Genomic DNA, 20,788 nt, shown 5'->3' with positions numbered 1-20,788 from the left:
GGGGCACCCAGGGTTGCATGTGTAATTGTCCCAGGTTACTGGGTGGGGTCTCAAGCTGGTTCTGTGTTGTATTGTTGAAAAGGGACCCCTAGATATTGAACCTGGCCCTTCTTGCTGCCATTTCCACCTGGCAGAAGGGTTACATGATCATCTAGATTATCTAGCATTCCAAACACATCCTATAGTAAGGTGGTTCCCCTCCAGTAGCTAGGTATACACACTGGCCTGGTTTGAGGTTGAAAATAGCATAGTTACACTATTTGGTTTCCTCTCTTTTATATAGCTTAAGAGGCTACTCACACTCTTAAGGAAAAATCCAATTGTTGCATCTACATGGGGCATCCTGCAATGTGTTAAGATGATCACAGCATCCAATCTTACTAATTCTCTTCTTTCACCATTATGGGATAATCCGTGTCTCAATATCAAGGCCACCTCCATCCTGAAAACAATTTGGATAGAAAAAGATTTAACAAAAATTACAGATATAATACAAGATGATAGACTAGTGTCCTTCAGTCACATGTGTATGAAATATCAGCTACCTCTGTCTCATGGTTCTTCCTTTCAGCAGCTATACCCAGGATTCCTGCTCTTACCAGGTGGTGAAGATCCTGAGCATGGATGAGAGTGTCAACATCTATGAGCTGTATCTCAGGTGCCACGGTGGGGACCACTATGTGAAGTGTGGTGGCACATTTAGTGTCCTCTTTGAAGACCAGAATGTAGGCTTCTGGGTCATGGCTTTGAGCACAGATGAAGGCAGCTGTGACTCCCCCTGGACCCTGAATGCTGCAAGGGGCTCTACTACTTCAAGATCCAGTTATTCCTAACTCTAATCAAGGTGGACCAGAAGTGTGGGGCTCAATTCCACCTGTACTACGATGAGAGCTACCCCAAACTGATCTTCTTCTACTCCATCCACTTGACAGGCTGATCTTCTTCCCTGGGGGACTGATCCTTGCCAAAGGCACCTCCTCTGGTGGCTGAAAATGTATCAAGACCCTGCACAATGACTCTGACTTGTGATAAACCCAGGACAGATGACTGCGGGGGGAGGGAGGGTAGAAAACAGTCCCAGAAGGTTAAAAGGCCCTCCTCCCTATCCACTGAGGAGCGGTGACTACAGGTCAATCAGGTTCAGCTGAGAAGGGGTTACCTGAGGTCAATTAGGATCAGCTGAGAGGGAATTACCTGAGGTCAATTAGGATCAGCTGATTCCAACTAAGGGCTGCCTGAGACCTTTTTAAACCCTCCCCTGTTGGGAGAAGAGAGAGAGAGGAGTCAAGCTGCCAGTAGGCGAGTAGCAGTAAGAGAGCGAGCCTCACAAGGAGGGGAGGCTGCATTCCCTCCCATAAGGGATAAAAACAAGCCCAAAAGACTGGCTGAGAGAAGGATGGACTGCCCCCGTGCAGCCAAGAGGGACTGTTTTACCCCAAGCCTGTCTCACCCAGGCTAAAAACAGCTGAGGCTGGTGAGATCGAGAAGGTGCCTTGCCACAGACCCCACTATCATCTTGTCTGACAGGATCACCAGAAGGTGGGCTATGCCATGGAGGAGATGCCAATCATCGAGCACAACTGGAGCATCTGCAATGAGATGTCCTGTGGGGTTGAAGCTCATAATCCAATCCCAGTTCTTCCTGCACACTGAGTATGGCAGGAAAAGCATCCGCATGGAGCAGGAGTACTGGACAAAGCCTGGGAGGAAGAGGAATCAATCCAGATCACCGTGGAGCCCAGGCAGAACATCTACATCTGGCAGTACTGCCTTGGCCTAGGCCAAAAGTCTATCTTCTTCTTCTTCAGGGATGTCCAGTACACCAAAGAAAACAACCCACTGGACTGCATCTCTTTATGTCCTGTCTCCTAAGTCTCCTCTTTTACCTGTAAAGGGTTAAGAAGTTCACCTAGCCTAGCTGACACCTGACCAGAGGAACCAATGGGGGGATAAGATGTTTGAAAAGGAAGGAGGGAAGTTTCCTTTGTTTAGAATCAGTTTCAGTTTTGACCAGAGTGGGAAAGCTCCAGAAATCAGCCTCTTATCAAGTAGTGAATATCAGTGAAGGGAAAAAATAGGTTTATGTTTATTTTCTTTGTAACTTGTCTTGGGCATTAGGGAATAATCAAATTGGGTATTTTTTGTGTAACTAAGTTTTTGCCCAGGGGAACATCCTTTGTGTTTTGAATCTGTTGTCTGTGAGATCAGCTTGTAAGCTATCTCCCAGAGGGTTTTCTTTTACCTTTCTTTTCTTTAATTAAAAGTCTTATTTTTAAGAACCTGATTGATTTTTCCTTGTGTTAAGTTCCAAGGGGATTGGATCTGGACTCACCAGGAATTGGTGGGGGAAAGGAGGGGGGATGGTTAAATTCTCCTTGTGTTAAGATCCAAGGGTTTGGATCAGTGTTCACCAGGAAATTGGTGAAGACGTCTCTCAAGGCTACCCAGGGAAGGGAGTTAGTACTTGGGAGTGGTGGCAGCAAAACCAGATCTAAGCTGGAAATTCAGCTTAGGGGTTCACATGCAGGTCCCCATACCTGTACTCTAAAGTCCAGAGTGGGGGTGAAACCTATGACAGTCCATGAAGATGGAAGACACCAGTACCATGATGATATTCCTGACCTGTGCATGTGAGCTTCTCTGATCCATTCTTGTCACTTCAGATCTTTCCTTGAGGTGATCAAAATTTCATCCAACTCATTCCAACTGTTTCTTCTGCTGATTTTCCTCCTCTTCTCAGCTTTACCCAAATCTCGTTTGCAAGGTAGATGATTTAATTATCTCTCCTTTCCTTCCTATTATTATTTAACAGATATTCAGAAAAGGGGGGTTGATTCCCCATGGAAAATTTAGACTCTCTTGAAAGCCACCTCCCCAAAAATTGCCTAAAACTTCCCAAAAGCCCCCCCCCCCCCAAAAAAGAGCTGAAAACTGCTGCAAACTAAAAAATGGTGAAAAATGTGTCAAAAACTGGAAAATATTCGCTAAAAGCTGCCCTAATCTGAAAATTATTGGCACAAAGCTGCCCTAAACAAATAGAAATATATTTGCTGGAAAGCGAATCCAATTCTCCCTCACAGCAGTCCCCAAAAATGCAGTCTCACAACTTCTTCTCATGTAAACCTGGAAAAAGCAAGAGCAGGACAAATGTCTGGTAGCACTTCTAGGTTCTCCAGCTTCATTGGTGAGTTCAGTTAACGCTGAGGTCCACCGCACTGACCTCAGTTTATGTCCCCTGTTCTGGGGTTCGTTGGAGGATGGCAATCTTCTTATTTTCTATTGGACACTTGCTAACTGCTCTCAGGGTATGTCTACACTACAGAATTAATCCGAATTTAGATAATTCGAATTTGGGAAACAGGTTGTATAAATTCGATTGTGCGCGGCCACACTAAGCACCTTAATTCGGTTTTAAACCACATTAATTCGGTGGTGTGCGGCCACACTACCCCATTAACTTAAACACAGTAATTCGGTGGTGTGCGTCCACACTAACCCTAATTCGAATTAACAAAATCGATTTAGGCTCTACTCCGTTCGTCGAGGTGGAGTACAGAAATCGATTTAAAGGGCCCTTTAATTTGAATTAACTGGCTCTGTAGTGTGGACGGGTGAAGGGTTAATTCGGATTAAGGCAGCTAAATCCGAATTAAAGTCCTAGTGTAGACCAGGCCTCAGATGTCTGGTCTGTTATTTTCACTGCTGCTACAATCACTATCCAGTAGATGGCGCAGGCACATCCACATTTTCTTTCATTCTTTGCTTATCTGAGGCTCTTTATGGCTTAGTCACTTCAAATGCTGTGTTTCTGTATTAACCCAGCCTATTAATTGGATTGCCCCTTTTTAAGCAATTTCCTTTAAAGTTTCAAAGTCACAGACATGCTGGGTGCTTTTGCCTTTCAATAATTCACTTTCCTTCTTTTGCCAGACAATTCCTGTCACTTCCAGAGAGCTACAATCACAAGAACATAAGAATGGCCACACTGGGTCATACAGGTCCATGTAGCCCAGTATCCTCTCTCTGACAGTGGCCGGTGCCAGATGTTTCAGTTCAGAGGGAACGAGCAGAACAGAGTAATTATCAAGTGATCGATCCCCTGTCATCCAATTCCAGCTTCTGCCAATCAGCGGCTTAGAGACACCCAGAGCATGAGGCTACGTCCCTGCCCATCCTGACCAATAGCCACTGATGGCCTGTCCTCCATGAATTTGTCCAGTTCTTTTTTGAACCCAGTTATACTTTTCACCCTCACTTCATCTGCTGGCAACAAGTTCCACAGGTTGGCTGGGCATTGTGTGAAGTAGTACTTCCTTATGTTTGTTTTAAACCTGTTGTCTATTAATTTCATTGGGTGACCCCTGGTTCTTCTGCTACATGAAGGGGTAAATAACGCTTCCTATTCACTTTCTTGGTGCCATTCATGATTCTATAGACCTCTATCATACTCCCACCCCCCTCGCCCCCTTAGCTGACTGGCTTCCAAGCTGAACAGTCCCTGTCTTTTTAATGTATCATATGGAAGTTGTTCCAACCATACCCTTAATCATGTTTGTTGCCCTTCTCTGTACCTTTCCCATTTCTAATAGCTCTTTTGAGATGGGGTGACCAGAACTGCATGCACTCTTCATGCTGTGGGCCTACCATGGATCTATATAGTGGCATTATGATATTTTCTGTCTTATTATCTATCCCTTTCCTAATGGTTCATAACACTGTGTTAGCTTTTTTGATTACCACAGGGCTGGCCCTGATGATGGGCGGCCAGGGTGGTGGCCCAGGGCGGTCTGCCAAACAAGCAGGGCCGGCTCTGGCTTTTTTGCCGCCCCAGGCAAAAAAGCCTCCGGCCGCCCCCCGGCGGCCGGAGCGCCGCGCCGCCCCCCTCCAGGTGCCGCCCCAAGCACCAGCTTGGGTGCCTGGTGCCTGGAGCCGGCCCTGCAAACAAGGCTCCATGCCCAGGGTTTGTCTGAGTCCCACATGACCTGCTGAGAGTCAGCTGGGCTGATGGAGGCAGCAGGCAGGCAGGCGAGCAGCAGTGTCTGGAGACAGCAGAGGGACCCAAGCGGCAGTTGGATGACCAGTCGAGGCAGGTAACTCCTCCAGAGCAGGGGTGCCCCTACTCACCCCTGCTCCACTGCCCTGTGCAGCCCTCACCTGGCCACGCTGCTTGGGATTGGGAGGAGCCTATCTGCTGTGGGGGAGGGGCAGGGAAGGCTGATGTTGGGGTGTTCCCCTCCCCCCACCCATGTACCCTGTCTCCGCTGAGCTGGGATGAGGCTCAGGCTAGGAGAATCTGTCTGTGTTGCTGCCTCTCTGGAGCCAGAGCTGCTGGCAGCGGCTTGTGTCTGAACAAGCCTTCAGGCTCCTGCTCCTGAGTGCTTTCTTAAAGAGATAACCTGCTCATACACTCACTCAGGCACACACACACACTCCCCCCAACGCACACACACTGTCTCACACATACGCACTGTCACACATTCCCTGAACACACACACCCCCTCTCTCATGCACACTCCACTCAACACACACAGTGTCTGCACCAACCCCAACCAAGATCAGGGCCCCTATTGTGATGGGCACTGCAGATAAACATAGTGAGAATCAGTGTTCCCGTTTGTCAAGGCTGCTTCCCCACTTTGAACTTTAGGGTACAGATGTGGGGGCCTGCATGAAAACTTCTAAGCTTAACTACCAGCTTAGATCTGGTCCGCTGCCACCATCCCAAAGCTAATTCCCTTCCCTGGGTAGCCTTGAGAGACCTTCACCAATTCCCTGGTGAATACAGATCCAAACCCCTTGGATCTTAAAACAAGGAGAAATTAACCATCCCCCTCCTTCCTCCCACCAACTCCTGGTGAATACAGATCCAACCCCCTTGGATCTAAAAACAAGGAAAAATCAATCAGGTTCTTACAAAGAAGGCTTTTAATTAAAGAAAAAGGTAAAATCATCTCTGTAAAATCAGTATGGAAAATAACTTTACAGGGTAATCAAACTTAAAGAGCTCAGAGGACCCCCCTCTGTCTTAGGTTCAAAGTACAGCAAACAAAGATACACACTCTGGTAAAAGGTACATTTACAAGTTGAGAAAACAAAGGTAAACTAACACGCCTTGCCTGGCTGTTTACTTACAAGTTTGAAATATGAGAGACTTGTTTAGAAAGATGGGGAGAACCTGGATTGATGTCTGGTCCCTCTCAGTCCCAAGAGCGAACAACCCCCAAAACAAAGAGCACACACAAAAGCCTCCCCCCCCCGCCCAAGATTTGAAAATATCTTGTCTCCTTATTGGTCCTTTGGGTCAGGTGTCAGCCAGGTTACCCGAGCTTCTTAACCCTTTACAGGTCAAAGGATTTTGGAGTCTCTGGCCAGGAGGGATTTTATAGTACTGTACACAGGAGACCTGTTACCCTTCCCTTTATAGTTATGACACCGTTAACATTCCCCACCCATGTGCGGAATGAATTTTGCTATGTGCACCACTTCATATTGATGCATATAACAAAATTCATGTGGTGGAGGTGGGGCTGAGGGGTTTGGAGTGTGGGAGGGGGCTCAGGGCTGGGGCACAGGGTTGGGGTGCAAGGGTGTGAGGGCTCCGGCTGGGGGTGCGGGTTCTTCAGTGGGGCTGGCGATGAGGGGCTCAGGGCTGGGGCAGAGGGTTGGGGTGTGGCCTCATGGTGGGGCTGGGGATGAGGGGTTTGAGGTGCAGGAGGATGCTCCAGGACTACGGCGGGGAGAGAGGACTCCCCACTGCTCTCTCTCCCCAGAGCAGCACCTGAACGGGGGGAGAGGCGCCTTTCCCCACCGCAGGAGGGCAGCTCCGGGGCTGGGGCCACAGGATAGGTGCCCCTCCCACAGCCCTGGCAGGTCCGAGTCAGAGCTGGGTTCGGGCCAGGGTAGGGGCACCCCAGCTGCGGTGGGTCTGGGCCACAGGCAGCAGAGTTGAGGGTGGGGGCGGGCTGCACCAGTCGCAGCAGGTCCGGGCCAGGGCTGGGTTTGGGTCGCCCCTCCCCCCACTGCAGCAGTTTGGAGGACAGGCTAGGTGGGGACCTGGGGAAGGGCGCCCTCCCCTTGCTGCGGCAGGTCCCCGGGCGGGTTCCCTAAGCGTCCGCGTGGCACTAAATAGGCTGCTGCATGGCCACGCATCTGCACAGCTTACAGGGAAATTAGGAATCCCAGAGAGTTTACACAGACAAAGGATGGATCCTCATTCCTATTTCACACACTGGGAAATCCAGGCACAAGGAGAAAAATTGACTCACTCCAGATCATTGGTGCAGTGTGCAGTAGGATTGGAAAATGAACTCAGGATGCCCAGTGCCCCCCTCCCAACCACTAGAATCCACCACTGCCCTCAGTGCCCCCAGAACCCACTGCCCTCCCTGAGCAGGAAGCTAAACCTAGGAGTCCTGGCTCCCAGCCCCCCCTTCTGCTCTAACCACACAGAGCTCCATTTCCTGTCTAGGGGCCAACTGTTCACACCAATGTGTACTGTGCGTCACTGTGTCACCTCCGCCTCAGGGGATTTACTATTATAGCATCAACCCCCTCTGCTCCTCCTGCCCCTTTAGCTCCCTGCCCCCAGACCCCATAGCTCCCCAGCTGGGTCCTGGGCACACACCGATTACCGCCGCAGAGCCCACGGCTCTGAGTCTCCCCAGCTGGGTGCTGAGCAGGCACCAATGCCTCCACAAACCCCATGGTACCTCAGCTGGGTGCTGGGGACACACCGATGGCCCTGGTGGAAGCATCTGACTCTAGGGAGGAGCCAGGGTTTGCATACAGCTCCAGCATATCCAGGCTCTGTTCTCTATGGGGCTGGGGGAGGGGGGGCTCTTCCCATGTACTCACCAGCCTGAGCCCAGGGGGCAGGGGAAAGGCAATAGGGAACAGGAACAGCATAGTCAGAGGAACATCAGGGAAGTGGGTGATACATCTACTTCTCGGGACATTTATAGATCTGACTAGGAGGGGCTGGACCCCCCAAGTGACAGCTGGCTCAGGGCAAACCACAGCCCCTGGTTCCTGCTGGGGAGGAGTTCACATGTGGGGTGTCACTCACCAGCTGCCCTGCAGAGCTAGCAGAGAGTAATCTGCTGGGACTGTGCAAATCTGGGGCCCGGTAGTCCAGGGGATATGCACATATGGGACCCTAATGCCCCCGTCCCAGTCACAGTCTGAGCACCAGTGAGCAGTAGCAGCAATATCAGGGCCCATGGGGGGCAGCATCTGCCTGGGAGGTGGGTTACAGGCCTGGCCTGGTTGGGCAGTGGGGATGAAAGGCAGGAAACCTCCAGGCCATGCACTCCAGGGGTTGGGTGGAGGACCTGCCATCTCAGTGCTTGGACCCCACACCACACCAGCTGCAGGGAGGGTGGAGAAGGAGAGTCACTATCTGGGGTCCTTCAACTGTGGAGTCCATTTTGGTGGGGCCATGGGCATTGCAGGGCTGCGCTCACCCTGGACAGTGCCCTGCAGCCCTGCAGAGTGGGGGGAAGGGGAAGTGACTCAGCCGCTAAGAGGAGAGGCCTATTCTGAGGCCTGTGCTGTGGTTAACCCGGCCTCGTCTTTGTTCACCGGGAGAGCTACTGTGTCTGGTTGGGAACCTTCACAAGCTGCAGGCTCACAGATACCTTTGCCTGCTGTCTTGCAAAGCAAAGCTGCTCCCCTCCTCCCTGGCATCCAGGAGAAGGAGCTGCAGGAAGGTTCCTCTGTTGCTACGTGCCCTCCACAGCTGGGGCTGGGGCACATCTGGGCACTGGCCCAGCCTGGAGCTGTGCATATCTGGGGTAGAGCTGAGCCCTGATGCAGCTTACACTACCCCCCACCGCTTGCTCCATGCATGCACCAGATGAGGTGTGTGGTACGGCTGAGACATCCGCTGATGGCTTCACTGGCCTCTTCCTTCAGGCACCAGAAGGACTGTTCCAGAACATCCTAATACAAGGTAAACACACTCCCTGAAGGTGACACAGGGACACACTGACTCCTCCTAAAGATAAGGTCAGGATGACAGGGTGATGGATAGAGATGTTTTGAGCGAACTATCAGGCACACGGTAAATGGGGGTAGCTAACCACGTCAGAGGGGCAATACATAACTTATTCATACCAGTGTATAAAAGGGGGGTCACAGAGGGATTGTCTTTGTCTGGTTTTGGGGGCAGTGGAGTGTCACCCCCCTCAATGAGCTGAGCCCATTGTCACAGGCACAAATGTGTTGGTGTACCTGTCGCACATATAGGGCAGTAATACTGTGCTTTGTCAGCAATAAACCTGGCCAAGCTCCTTCGCCACTGAACTGTGTCTGGGGTCTTCTTGGACGGTTCGATAGAAGTCTGCTGTACGGGCTACCTGGCCAGAGCCAGTGCAGCACACAGAGAGAACACACACGCAGCCAACAACTGACAACACTGGTGACCCCAACCGCTAATCTGGTAAGTAGGTGAGCTGCCCTCTGCAGGAATCGTGATCTAATATGGCAGAAAGCTATGAGCTAGGGAACCCCCTTATCCCCTCTCTCCCAATCCCCGCAGAGTTTGATGAGATATGGAGGCGGTGTGATGTCAGCATAGGACATCCATATGAATTAAAAAAAGACAGTGGGGAAGAAACATAGAATGGAATCTGTAAGGCTAGGGCAGACACTGTAGCCTTGGAAAATAAGAAGAGTAAGTTCTGTCTGGAGGGAGCTCTCACGGCAGGCTCGACTGTTCATTTCTCTGGAATATCAATAGCTTTCTGTCCTCCTTTCCTCTGCAATATCCCTCCATACAGCCTTCTTCTATATCCATCTGTCTTCTCATATACTATGTCCATCCATTCATCGTTCTCCAGTATCTGTTCACGATCATCCATCCTTCTTCAATATCAATCTGTCTGTTCTCTTGTAATATACATCCATCCGTCTATCCATCTATCCAGCCATCCTTCTGCAATATCCATCCATCCATCCATACTTCTACCTTCTCATCTGCCATATCCATCCATTCATTGTTCCACAGTATCTATCCATCCTCTGTCTGTCCATCCTTCTGCAATATCCTTAAGTCTTCTCATCTGCCTTGTCTAGCCATCCATCCACAATATCCATCCGTCCAGCTCTCCATCCACCCTTCTGCAATATCCATCCATCTGTTGCCTTTTCTTTTATTTAAAGTGAATTTTGTAGTGTGGTATTACACCACCGTAGGTTCGGCTCTAGTGGCTACAGTTTCAAACTCACAGAGTGAAAGTCACCTCTGCTACTTGCTTCAAATTTAGAGTCTCTAGGAACACATAAGGACAAAGGGTTGTGACCACATGTACATTTCACACATAAAAGGCCCAGTCTGTTTTACAAGTTTTATTAAAGTTACCGTTAAAATTATGATTAACGAAGCATATGGAAATTCTAGGAAGACCTGTGCACAAGTTACAAATATAGTTATACTCACATCCTTTAGTGATATTCTAAAGGTCTGATTGCTGCCTGGCCAAATGATCATCACTAGAGGGGTGGTTCCTGCTGGTGTTTCCAATAGGAAGCTCAATTTTCCTAATCTGGGTGTCCTCTTTTTATAATGTGATTCCAACTATGCCGCGTTAGCTTTTATGCACATTGTGCACCCTGCAGTTAGGGCACAAGTTAGAAAGATTTCACTATCGGGGATCTTGTAAGGAAAAAATTACTCTTATTGTTCATTTTTCACAGCACCACATATGGGTACATCTGTCCCCGTAATCTTGTGGCATAGGATCATTCTTCGGTCACTTATATCAAGCATTTCTTAAGCCTATGGCCTAGTGTGGCCTAGTGTGGCTAAGCTACTATCTTACAGGCCTCAGCCTAAAACCTAATTATCCCTTCTAACTACTGATCATTCTTATATTTTTGTAATCCTACAATTTAACTCTAATCAGCACAGAAAGATTATATATGGCATAACATGTTGTTTAATCATAACATCACACAACAAATGAGCAATAAACTAAAATCATTGGCTACACATCCATCCATCTGCAATAGCCAGCCATCGCTCTGCAATACCCATCTGTCTCTCCACTCACATTAGAGATGGACACTCCCCTCTAAGGCTTCCGCTTGTGCAGAGTTTTCTCGATCCAGCACACGTATTTGGAGAGCCTGGTAAACACACTGGGAGTTGACCCATCACTGCTGCCATGGGAGACTATGCCCTGGGCCTTCCCATCACAGACCAGGGGGCCCCCGGAGTCGCCCTGAGAAGTAAACACCAGGCGCGGGGTTACCAATGTCCAAGCAAAGGGCGGGCTGCATTCTGTTTTCACGGTCCTGAAATCCAGCTCTGTACCCCACTTCCTGGGGGTTCAGAGTCAAGTCACTCCCAGGACATGCCCAGGGCTCCCACCCCACGATCCAGGGACCCAACCAACCCCTGTCCCTGATTCTAGGATCTGCCTAGTTCTGGTGTCTGATTTCTAGCATCCATCCCTGATTTCTTTAAGCTGCTCAATTCCTGTCCCTAATTCCGAATCCTGATTTCCAGCATCTGCCTGACTCCTGCCCTTGATTTCTAGGGTCTCCTGCTGATTTCTCAGATCCACCCCTGGATTCTTGATTCAGCAATTCCCCTCTCTGACTCCTAGGATACAGCTGATTTCCAAACCTGATTTCTGGGATCTCTCCCTCACTACTAAGATCCATCCCTGATTTCCAGGATGTGGCTGATTCTTGTCCCTGATTTCTAGAACTTGTTGAACATCCAGATAATTTCTGTCCCTGATTTCTGTGATCTAGTCAGTTCCTGTCCCAAATTATTAGCATCCATTCCTCATTTGAAAGAACTGCCTGGTTCTTGTCCCTGATTTCTAGCCTCTATTCCTGATTCCTAGGATCTGGCTAATTCTGGTTCCTGGTTCCCAGGATCTGTCTGGATCACCATGGATCCTGACTCTCCCCATTCTGCCCAGCCCTGTTGGTCTCCTGTTCTAGCAGCACCTTGTCCCGGGCACTGTGTGCCCCTGTCCCACACTCACCAGGAATGGCCACTTCCTCTCCTGGGGTTTCCCCACGCACAGCATCCTGGACGAGACATAGTGCAGATAGGGCTGAGACAGACACATGTTCTTGCCCATGACCGTCAGTTCCACCTCCTGCAGGGTTGGAGACGGCTGGGCATTTGTTTTTATACTGGTCTGTCCCCAGCCGGCCATGCTGCACACTGTCCCCTTCTTCACCATCTCCTGGGACAGGGGGATGGTGCCCACAGCCTGAGTCAGCTTGGCCTTGTGCCTCAGCTGTGATGGGGGAGAGAGAGAAGGGAAATCAAACTCCTCTTGGGGGATGCATCCTATCCTGGGGGGATGGGGCTAGATGGGACCAGGTGGGACATCCCCATGAGAACTGTGAAAATCTGTGATGCCATGTGCCTACTGGGGGCTTGGTGATGGGATAGAGTGATACCTACAGCAGTGTGAGGTCACTGGTGGAGGGTTGATGTGACTGCAGTGCTACATGCTGCAGTGTGGGGTCAGTGAGGGTGGGCGGATGGAATGAAAGTGGTACCTGCAGTAGTGTGAATTCACTGAGGTTGGGGTGGAATTACACCCCATTGTGATGTTGCACTCTATATGCTTTATGAAAATATGCTTATGAATATGACATAACTGCCGTATGCTAAATACCCCTTGTATGATATCATTGGAAAGTTTATAATCCACTGTGTGTGTTCATCCTATTTGTTTGCATGTATTATTTCTATGTCTGGAATTAGGAGAATAAGATATAAACTTGTATTACTGATGAAAACATATTAAGTGGAAGCCATTAAGGGTGCTTCAGAAACAATGAGTTGTGAATGGCCCTGATTATCTGCAAGCCTTCCTGTGTACCTGTGGGCCAACCCAGGAAGAATGGAGACTGGGGTCTTACAGTGACATGTGACCCTCTCACCTGATACTGAATTCCATCTTGAATCTGGTACTTTTCCAGAGGGAGGTGGGATTTCCAACAAAGGTTTCCCACTTTAGGGAAGTTCTATATAAAGTGAGGAAGCAAACAATAGGTGTCTTCAGCTGGCTTAAGAGGTGGCCTCCCCACTCCACAGAGATACCTGCAAGCACCTGGAAATAGAAGGACTGTAACCACAGCGGTGGGTGAGAACAGGCTGGACCCAGGTCAGAAAAGACAACTGACCTGAGTAGGATTTTACCTGAAGTAACATCTAGGGTGAGAAGTTATCATTTGTAACTGATTTCTTAGTGTATTCATCTTAACCTTGCGTGTTTTGTTTTATTTTGTTCTGTGAATTACTTTGTTCTGTCTGTTATTGCTAAAAGCCACTTAAATCCTACTTTTTATACTTAATAAAATCACTTTTGTTTATTAATAAACCCAGTGTAGTAATTGTTACCTGGAGGGTGGGGGGCAAACAGTTGTGCATCTCTCTCTTTCGGTGATACAGAGGGCGAACATTTAATGAGTTTACCCTGTATAAACTTTATACAGAGTAAAATGGATTTATTTGCGGTTTGGATCCCATTGGGAGCTGGGTGTCTGAGTGCTGGAGACAGGTAACCCGCTGAGCTGTTTCAGTTAAGGTCTGCAGCTTTAGCCTGGACTCTGTGTCTGTGTTGCAGTGGGCTAGCATGTCTGGCTCAACCAGGCAGGGTTCTGGAGGCCCAGGCTGGCAGGAAAAATGGGCTTAGAGGTAGTTTCAGCACATCAGGTGACAGGCCCAAAGGGATCTCTGTGATTGAGCCCATGACACCCATATTCTTCATAGTAATGTTAGGATATGAGTATCACACAATTGTGATATATTTTGTGCAAGATAAGGCATGTGAGATATCATTGGAAAGGTTATGATTGACCGAACATGATTATCATATTTATATGTATGTATCATTTTTGTATCTGAAGTTAAGAATATTGTCTATGCACCTATTACAAATGTGTTTACACCTGGGGAATACCCACTAGACATAATGCAATCAATCTAGATTGCTGTCTGGTAAGGGCCATTAGGAAGAAAAATAGGTCTTAGAAGAAGCTAATCTCTCACTAGGAAGCCTTCCTAGGCAAGCCTTCCTGGGAACACTGCAAACAGCCTTTAGGTTATGGCTGCAGGTTCATGTGATCAAGCCACCTGGTACTGGACTCCATGATAATATCAGTATTTTCCCACTGTCCAGGGGTGGGAATCACACTGGAAGACAAAAAATTCCTGCCATATGTAAAACCTATTTAAGGCAAGGGAGTGACATAATCATGGTTCGTTCTTCACTGAATCCCCGTCCAGGATGACTGCTGTAAAGATCTAAGAAACAAAGACTGAATGAGGGCAGAAGGACTGAGCTCAGGCTGGAAGGCTGTCTAGCCTGTGAATGAAATATCTGAAGTTTTAAGCTGCAGGCAAATGCAGCTGGCCTTCAAGAATATCTGAAATCTGCCTCAAACAACATTTAGGGTGGGAATTTGCTACTTGTAAGCAGTGTAGTATATTAAGCTTAGATTGCATATTTATCTTATTTGCTAGGTAATCTACTTTGCTCTGTTTGCTATCCCCTATAATCACTTAAAATCTATCTTTTGTAGTTAATAAACTTGTTTTGTTTTGTCTAACCCAGTGCGTATATGAAAGTTATATATTGGGGCAGAAAGCTGTGCATATCCCTCTCCACATTGAGGGAGGGGATGAATTTCATGAGCTTAAGCTGTATAGTTCTCTGTGCAGCACAAGATGGTACAATTTTGGGTTTAGTCTTCACCTGAGTACTGGTCAGTTACTTAGATGAGCCTTCCCATGCAGTGCTGATCACAACATCGTTGTGAAGCTGCAGCTGGATGTGTCCCTACCTGTATATATGCTGGAGGGGATTTGAGAGACTGTCACACCATTACAGTGTAAAGGGAGCCCAGGTTTTTGGGTCAGGCGGGCTCAGTGGTACTCCAGTTCCAAGCAGCACCCCAGGGGGAATCTGTCACAGTGGGATGATGGGATGGGGTGATACCTGCAGCAGTGTGAGGTCACTGGGGGTGCGGGGTGAGATGAGGGCAGTACCTGAAGCAGCATGATGTCATTTTCAAATGTCTCATCATTGAATTCTGGGTGGGGGATTCGGCGATGTACCCAAATCGTCTGCGTCCCCAGTTCATCTATTTCAAAGTTGTGGGCTCCCAGGAGCACGGAGATGTTGCTGTGAAATACAAGGGGATGCAGGTGCTGCAGACAGGCCAATACTCTGGATTCAGTCGTGGGTCATTAACCTCATTAAAGTGGGTGTGTGTAGATCATGCCAGCACTCCAGGGCCTTTCCCCTGCTGGGTGGGGAGTAGCTTTGACCTGGCCCCAGGTTAGGAGAATGGCTGGTTAAGGGGCAGGGATCTTGCATTTCTTACCCCAGGTTGCAGTTACAATGAGCTGCCGTCACCACCACGTCCTCCCGGATCAGGAAACCTCCACACATGTTTCCTTCCTTTCCTTCTCTCTCTATTTTCACAAAGGCCATGTAGGGTCTGGAATGAGGCCGGGCTTCCTGTCCTCCAATGATCTCCCCTGGCAGAGGTGCCAAGAGAAGGAGTTAATTCAGGTCCCCGATCCAGCCAGCTGGTGTACCCCTCTGCTAACCAAGATCAGGGCCTACATTGTTCTAGGCACTGAACAGACCCAGTCCAAGACCAGAGTTTGGTAGAATTGGAAAATGAACCAAGGAGTCCTGGCTCCTAGCCTCCCTCCCCCGCTCTAACCATACAGGCTGCACAGACCTGCATTTCCTGTCTAGGAGCTGGCTGTTCACATCAGCAGCTTATTGAATTTCTGTGTGTTGCTTCCCTCTCAGGGGATTTATTATGGTAGCATCAACCCCCTCGTCTCCCCTTGCCCCTTTAGGTCCCTGCCCACCTGCCACCAGACCCTATGCCTCCCCAGCTGGGTCCTGGGCACAAACTGATGCCCCCAGACCCCAAGGCTCGGGGGCACCTCAGCTTTGTTCTGGGCACACACACACTGATAACTTCCCCCAGGCCCCACGGACCTGAGGCTCCCTAGTTGGGTCCTGGGCAAACACCGATAGGCCCTGGAGCCCCACAGCACTTGGGACACACCAATGGCCCTGGTGGAAGCATCTTACTCTGGGGAGGAGCCAGGGTTTGCAGACAGCTCCAGTAGTGCCAGGCTCTATTCCCTCTGAGGCCAGAGGCGCCTATCCCCTCCTGTACTCACCAGCCTGAGCCCCGGGGGACAGGGGAAAGACCATGGGAAACAGGAGCAGCAGCAGCATCGTCAGAGGGAGTCTGGGGAAGGAGACGATGTGTCTGTCTCTGGGGTCATTTATAGGACTGGTGATGCTTGGCTCAGGGTAAACCACAGCCCCTGGATCCTGCCGGGGAGGAGTTCACACATAGGGTAAGGCAGTCACTGGCCACCCTGCAGAGCTAGCAGAAAGCAAACCTTTGGGGCTGCACACATCTGGGGCCCTAGATCCTATGGGGATGTGCATTATGGAGAATTGCACCCTCTGGGGGGTTGTACATCTGAAGCACTGTACCCCTGGAGACTGTGCAGCTCTGGGGCCCCGCACACCCTGGGGACTGAGCAGATAGGGGGCCCTGCACCCCATGAGGCTGTGCAGATGTGGCTTCCTGTACCCCTGGACTGTGCACATCTGGGCCCCCTTAGCCCCAGGACTATTCACATCTGGGGCCCTGCACCCCTGGAGGCTGTGCACTTGTGGGGTCCTGCACCCCCTGAGGTTATGTACTTCTTGGGCCCTGCACCCTTGGGCCTATGCATATCTGGGGTGCTGTAGTCCAGGGGCCATGCATATTTAGGGCCCTGAACCCGCTGGGGGCTATGCACACTGGGGCCACTATGCTATCCAAATCACTAGCCTGAGCCCTGGGGAGCAGGAGTACGAGCAGCATTGTCAGGGCACAGCTGGGGAGGGGGCATCTGCCTGGGCGACGGGTTACAGGTTTGGCTTGGCACTGGGAATGCAAGGCAGGAAACCACAGGGCCATGTGCTCCGGGATGTGGGTGAGGGCTCTCCCATCTCAGCACTTGACACCCCCCACACACATCAGCTGCGGGGGGGAGGGTGGAAAAGGGGAGTTGCCATCTGAGACCTCTCAGCCCGTGAGTCCATTCTGGTGGGGCCATGGGCATTGTAGGGCTGTGCTCACACTGGGCAGTGTCCTGAACCCTGCTGAGCGGGGGGAGGTGGCTCAGCTGCTAAGAGGAAGGGCCCAGTTGAGGCCTGTGCTGTGGTCAACTCGGCCTCATCTTAGCATCTCTCTGCAACAGGAAGGCTCCTGTGTCTGGCTGGGGCCTTCACCAGTTGCAGGCTCACAGACTCCCTTGCCTGCTGTCTTGCAAAGCAACGCCGCCCATCTCTCTCCTTGTGTCCCGGTGAAGGAGCTGGAAGAAGGTTCCTCTGTGGCTAGTCGCCCTCCAGAGTCTGGAGCAGTGTGCACATATGGGGCAGAGCTGACCCCGATGCAGCTTGCATTGAGACCCCCCCCCACCCCGGTCTGTGCACATGCCTGTTGCGCCATGTGGCTAGGGCTGAAACATCCACTGAACTGACTTTGTTGGCCTCTTCTTCCAGGCGCCTGGGTTGGTGCAGAGATGGGGGTGGAGGGGGACGCCTCAGTGTGATGTTTCCACCCTCCAGGTGGTCCTTGGCCATCTTTGTTCCTGGGCGGGGGGAAGATCCGGGCCAACTAGGTCACGCCCCCCCCAGCTGAGACCCTGGAGCCCTGCCCAGCTGGGGGCTACCCGTTCTGGGGCCAGGCACAGCTGGGGACACACCTAGCTGGGACCCCCCTGGTCCCCCTGGCACCTGTGCACTGCTGGGTACCACGCACGTCTAGAGTGAATCTGGGGGAGGTGGTTCAGTAGCTAACAACAGAGTCTTAGCTCTCGCCCTGCCTTGGTGCTACTGTGGTGGGAGTCATGATTGGGAGATGCTGGGTGCTGAGCTTCCATGGGATTGAGCCCCAGCACTTGACAGGATGGACTGGGTATTGTAAAAGGGATTCCAGGGTGTTAGGGGCCGAACACCCACTGAAAGTCAAGGGGATTTAGACACCTCACTCCTACAAGTGGCTTTGCACATGCCAGCCTGGCTCTCTATGATGGTGGTGGCCAGTTCTAAAGGCCCTGGAAGGAATTATACACTGACAAAAGCTGAATATCACTAGACTCCATTGATTCTGGCAGATAGAAGATGGAGTGAAATTAACAGGCAAACATGGCAGAGGTGAAGGCACAAACAGACCTGAGATACTACAGCCATGAGTAACACTGTCCGGGAGTGGATGGATGGATGGAGAGGGTGTGTGAGGAGGGAGGGATGGAGACTTCCATATGTGTAGGGAGAGATGGATGGCAGGATGGATTGATAGAAGGTTGTGGATGGGGAGGGAGGGATGGATAGAGTGAAGGGGTGGATGAACATAGAGGGTATTATCAGAAGAGAGATCCTGAGACATGAAGCCTGCTATAAGGATCCTGGTGTAAGACCTAAGGCCTGAATTTAAGTCAGGCCCTTCTGAGTTAAAGTAAAGTTAGCAAGAGTGAAGCTATGACCAAAAGTCAGGCCCTGTTACTAAGCAGATGCCTGCTTGCAGGTTCACTGTCCAATACATGAACTTGCCAAACCAGGGCTGGCATGGCAAAAAAAACCAAACAAAAAAACAAGCAATCCTACGCACTAATTTTTCATGCAAACACATTCCAGAAGGATGGTGCCATAACATCCTAATACAAGGTAAACACCCCCAATACAAGTTAAACACACTCCCTGAAGATGATACAGGAACACACTGACCCCTCCTAAAGATAAGGTCAGGATGATAGGGTGAAGGATAGAGATGTTTTGAGAAGACCAACAGGTAAAGTGTGGTAACTAACCACATCAGAGGGGCAATATGTAACTTGTTTGTATCGATGTATAAAAGGGGAGTCATAGAGGGGGGTGTCTTTGTCCAGCTGAGGGGGGAGCAGAAAGTCCGCCCTCACTGAGCCGAGTACCTTGTCTCGGGCATATATGTATTGAGTGTACCTGTAGCACATATACGGCATTAATACAGTGCTCTGTTAGCAATAAACCTAGCCAAGTGCCTCTCCCACTGAACTGAGTCTGTGGTTTTCTTGGACAGTTCGATAGAAGTCTGCTGTACTGGCTACCTGGCCAGAGCTGGTGCAGCACACAGAGAACATACACGCTGCCAACAACTGACAACACTGGTGACCCCGACTGCTGATCTGGTATGTAGGTGAGCTGCCCTCTGTAGGAATCACGATATAACAGAATGCTATGAACTAGGGAACCCCCTTCTCCCATCCCTGAAAATCTCCACAGACTTATATGGATGTAATGGGATGTCAGCATAGGACTTCCATATGAATTTTAAAAAGATAGTGGGGAAGAAACATAGAATGGAATCTGTAAGGCTAGGTGAGAGACTGCAGCCTTGGAAAAAATAAGAGTAAGTTCTGACTAGAGGTTAGATCTCATGGCAGGCTCGACTGGTTGTTGTTCATTTCTCTGTATCACCAGTAGCTCTCTGTCCAACTTTCCTCTGCAATATCCATCTGTCTGTCTTCCTATCTGCCACATCGATCCGATCTTCTTCAACATCTATTCATCATCGATCCAGTCATCTTTCTGCATTATCCATCCATCCATCCATCCTTCTGCAATATCCATCTGTCCATCTTCTTGCAATATCCATCCTTCCCTCTACCCATCTATCAATTTATCCTTCTGCAATATCCATCAATCCATCCATCCATCCATCCATCCATCCATTCTTCTGAAACATTCATCCATCCATTCATCCATCCATCCTTCTGCAACATGCATCTGTCTTCTCATTTGCCATGTCCATCTGTCCATTGTTCTGCAGTATCTATCCATCATCTGTCACCCATTGGTAAATCTTTTCCCGTAATCTTGTGGCATAGGGTCACTGTCTGGTCACTTATGTCAAGCATTTCTTAAGTCTATGGCCTAGTGTGGCTAAGATAAAATCTTATAGGCCTCAGCATGTAACACGGCTATCCCTCTGAAGCCTGTAGGCTTTACATTTCAGCCCTCCTTATTGAGGTACCTAATACAGGTTGTATTTCCTTTATCAGGACTTCCCTGGTCCGGCAACATCCCTGGTCCAGCATCATCGGTGACCCCATGGGGGTGCTCCAGGGCTGGAGCACTCACGGGAAAAGCCGACAGCCCCAGGCTTAGAAACTCCTCCCCCACCCTCCCAGAGCTTCAGAAGCTCGGAGTTAAAGCTCAGGGAAGGAGGGGGAGGAGCAGGGATGGGGCAGTGCTGGGGGGAAGAGGCAGGGTGGCTACAGAGCCTCGCACCGTAGTGGCATTGACTGAGGGGGATGCAGTGCCGTCCCGGCTGTGGTGTTCTGCAGCTGCCCTGCTTCTTCCGCCCAGAACTCCCACCCCTGCTCCGTCAATGCCAGCCCCTCTCCAGCCAGAGCAGAGCTCTGTGGCTGGCAGCAAAGAGGCAGACATGGACCTCCCCTGGTCCTGCAAATTCCCTGGTTCGGGACCGGTCAGGTCGTGAGGGTGCCGGGCCAGTGAGGTACAACCTGTACCTAATTATCACTTGTAACTACTGATCGGTCTTATCCTTCTATAATTCTACAATGTAACTCTATTTAGTATACAATGATTATATATGACATAACATATTAGTTAATCATAACATCACACAATAAATGAACAATCAATTAAAATCATTGGCTACACATCCATCCATCCATCCATCCATCTGCAATAGCCAGCCAGCCATGCCTCTGCAATAC

General features: G+C 49.9%; 1 protein-coding gene across 1 annotated transcript; it reads right to left on the bottom strand.

Moving 5' to 3' along the window:
• Positions 1-11,072: 11,072 nt before the first annotated feature.
• Positions 11,073-16,244, bottom strand: LOC112107978 (mast cell protease 3-like). The gene is made up of 5 exons (XM_024201925.1): positions 16,187-16,244; positions 15,364-15,520; positions 15,026-15,161; positions 12,000-12,260; positions 11,073-11,222 (listed from the first exon to the last, which is right to left on the bottom strand). The coding sequence occupies exons 1-5, from the start codon at positions 16,242-16,244 to the stop codon at positions 11,073-11,075; spliced, it is 762 nt and encodes a 253-aa protein (XP_024057693.1).
• Positions 16,245-20,788: the final 4,544 nt, after the last annotated feature.

Source organism: Terrapene carolina, unplaced genomic scaffold, assembly GCF_002925995.2.
Source record: "Terrapene carolina triunguis isolate 2854851 unplaced genomic scaffold, T_m_triunguis-2.0 Scaffold665, whole genome shotgun sequence".
Lineage (NCBI taxonomy): Eukaryota > Metazoa > Chordata > Testudines > Emydidae > Terrapene > Terrapene triunguis.
The sequence above is the reverse complement of the archived record's forward strand: the minus strand, read 5'-3'. Positions and strand labels throughout refer to the sequence as shown.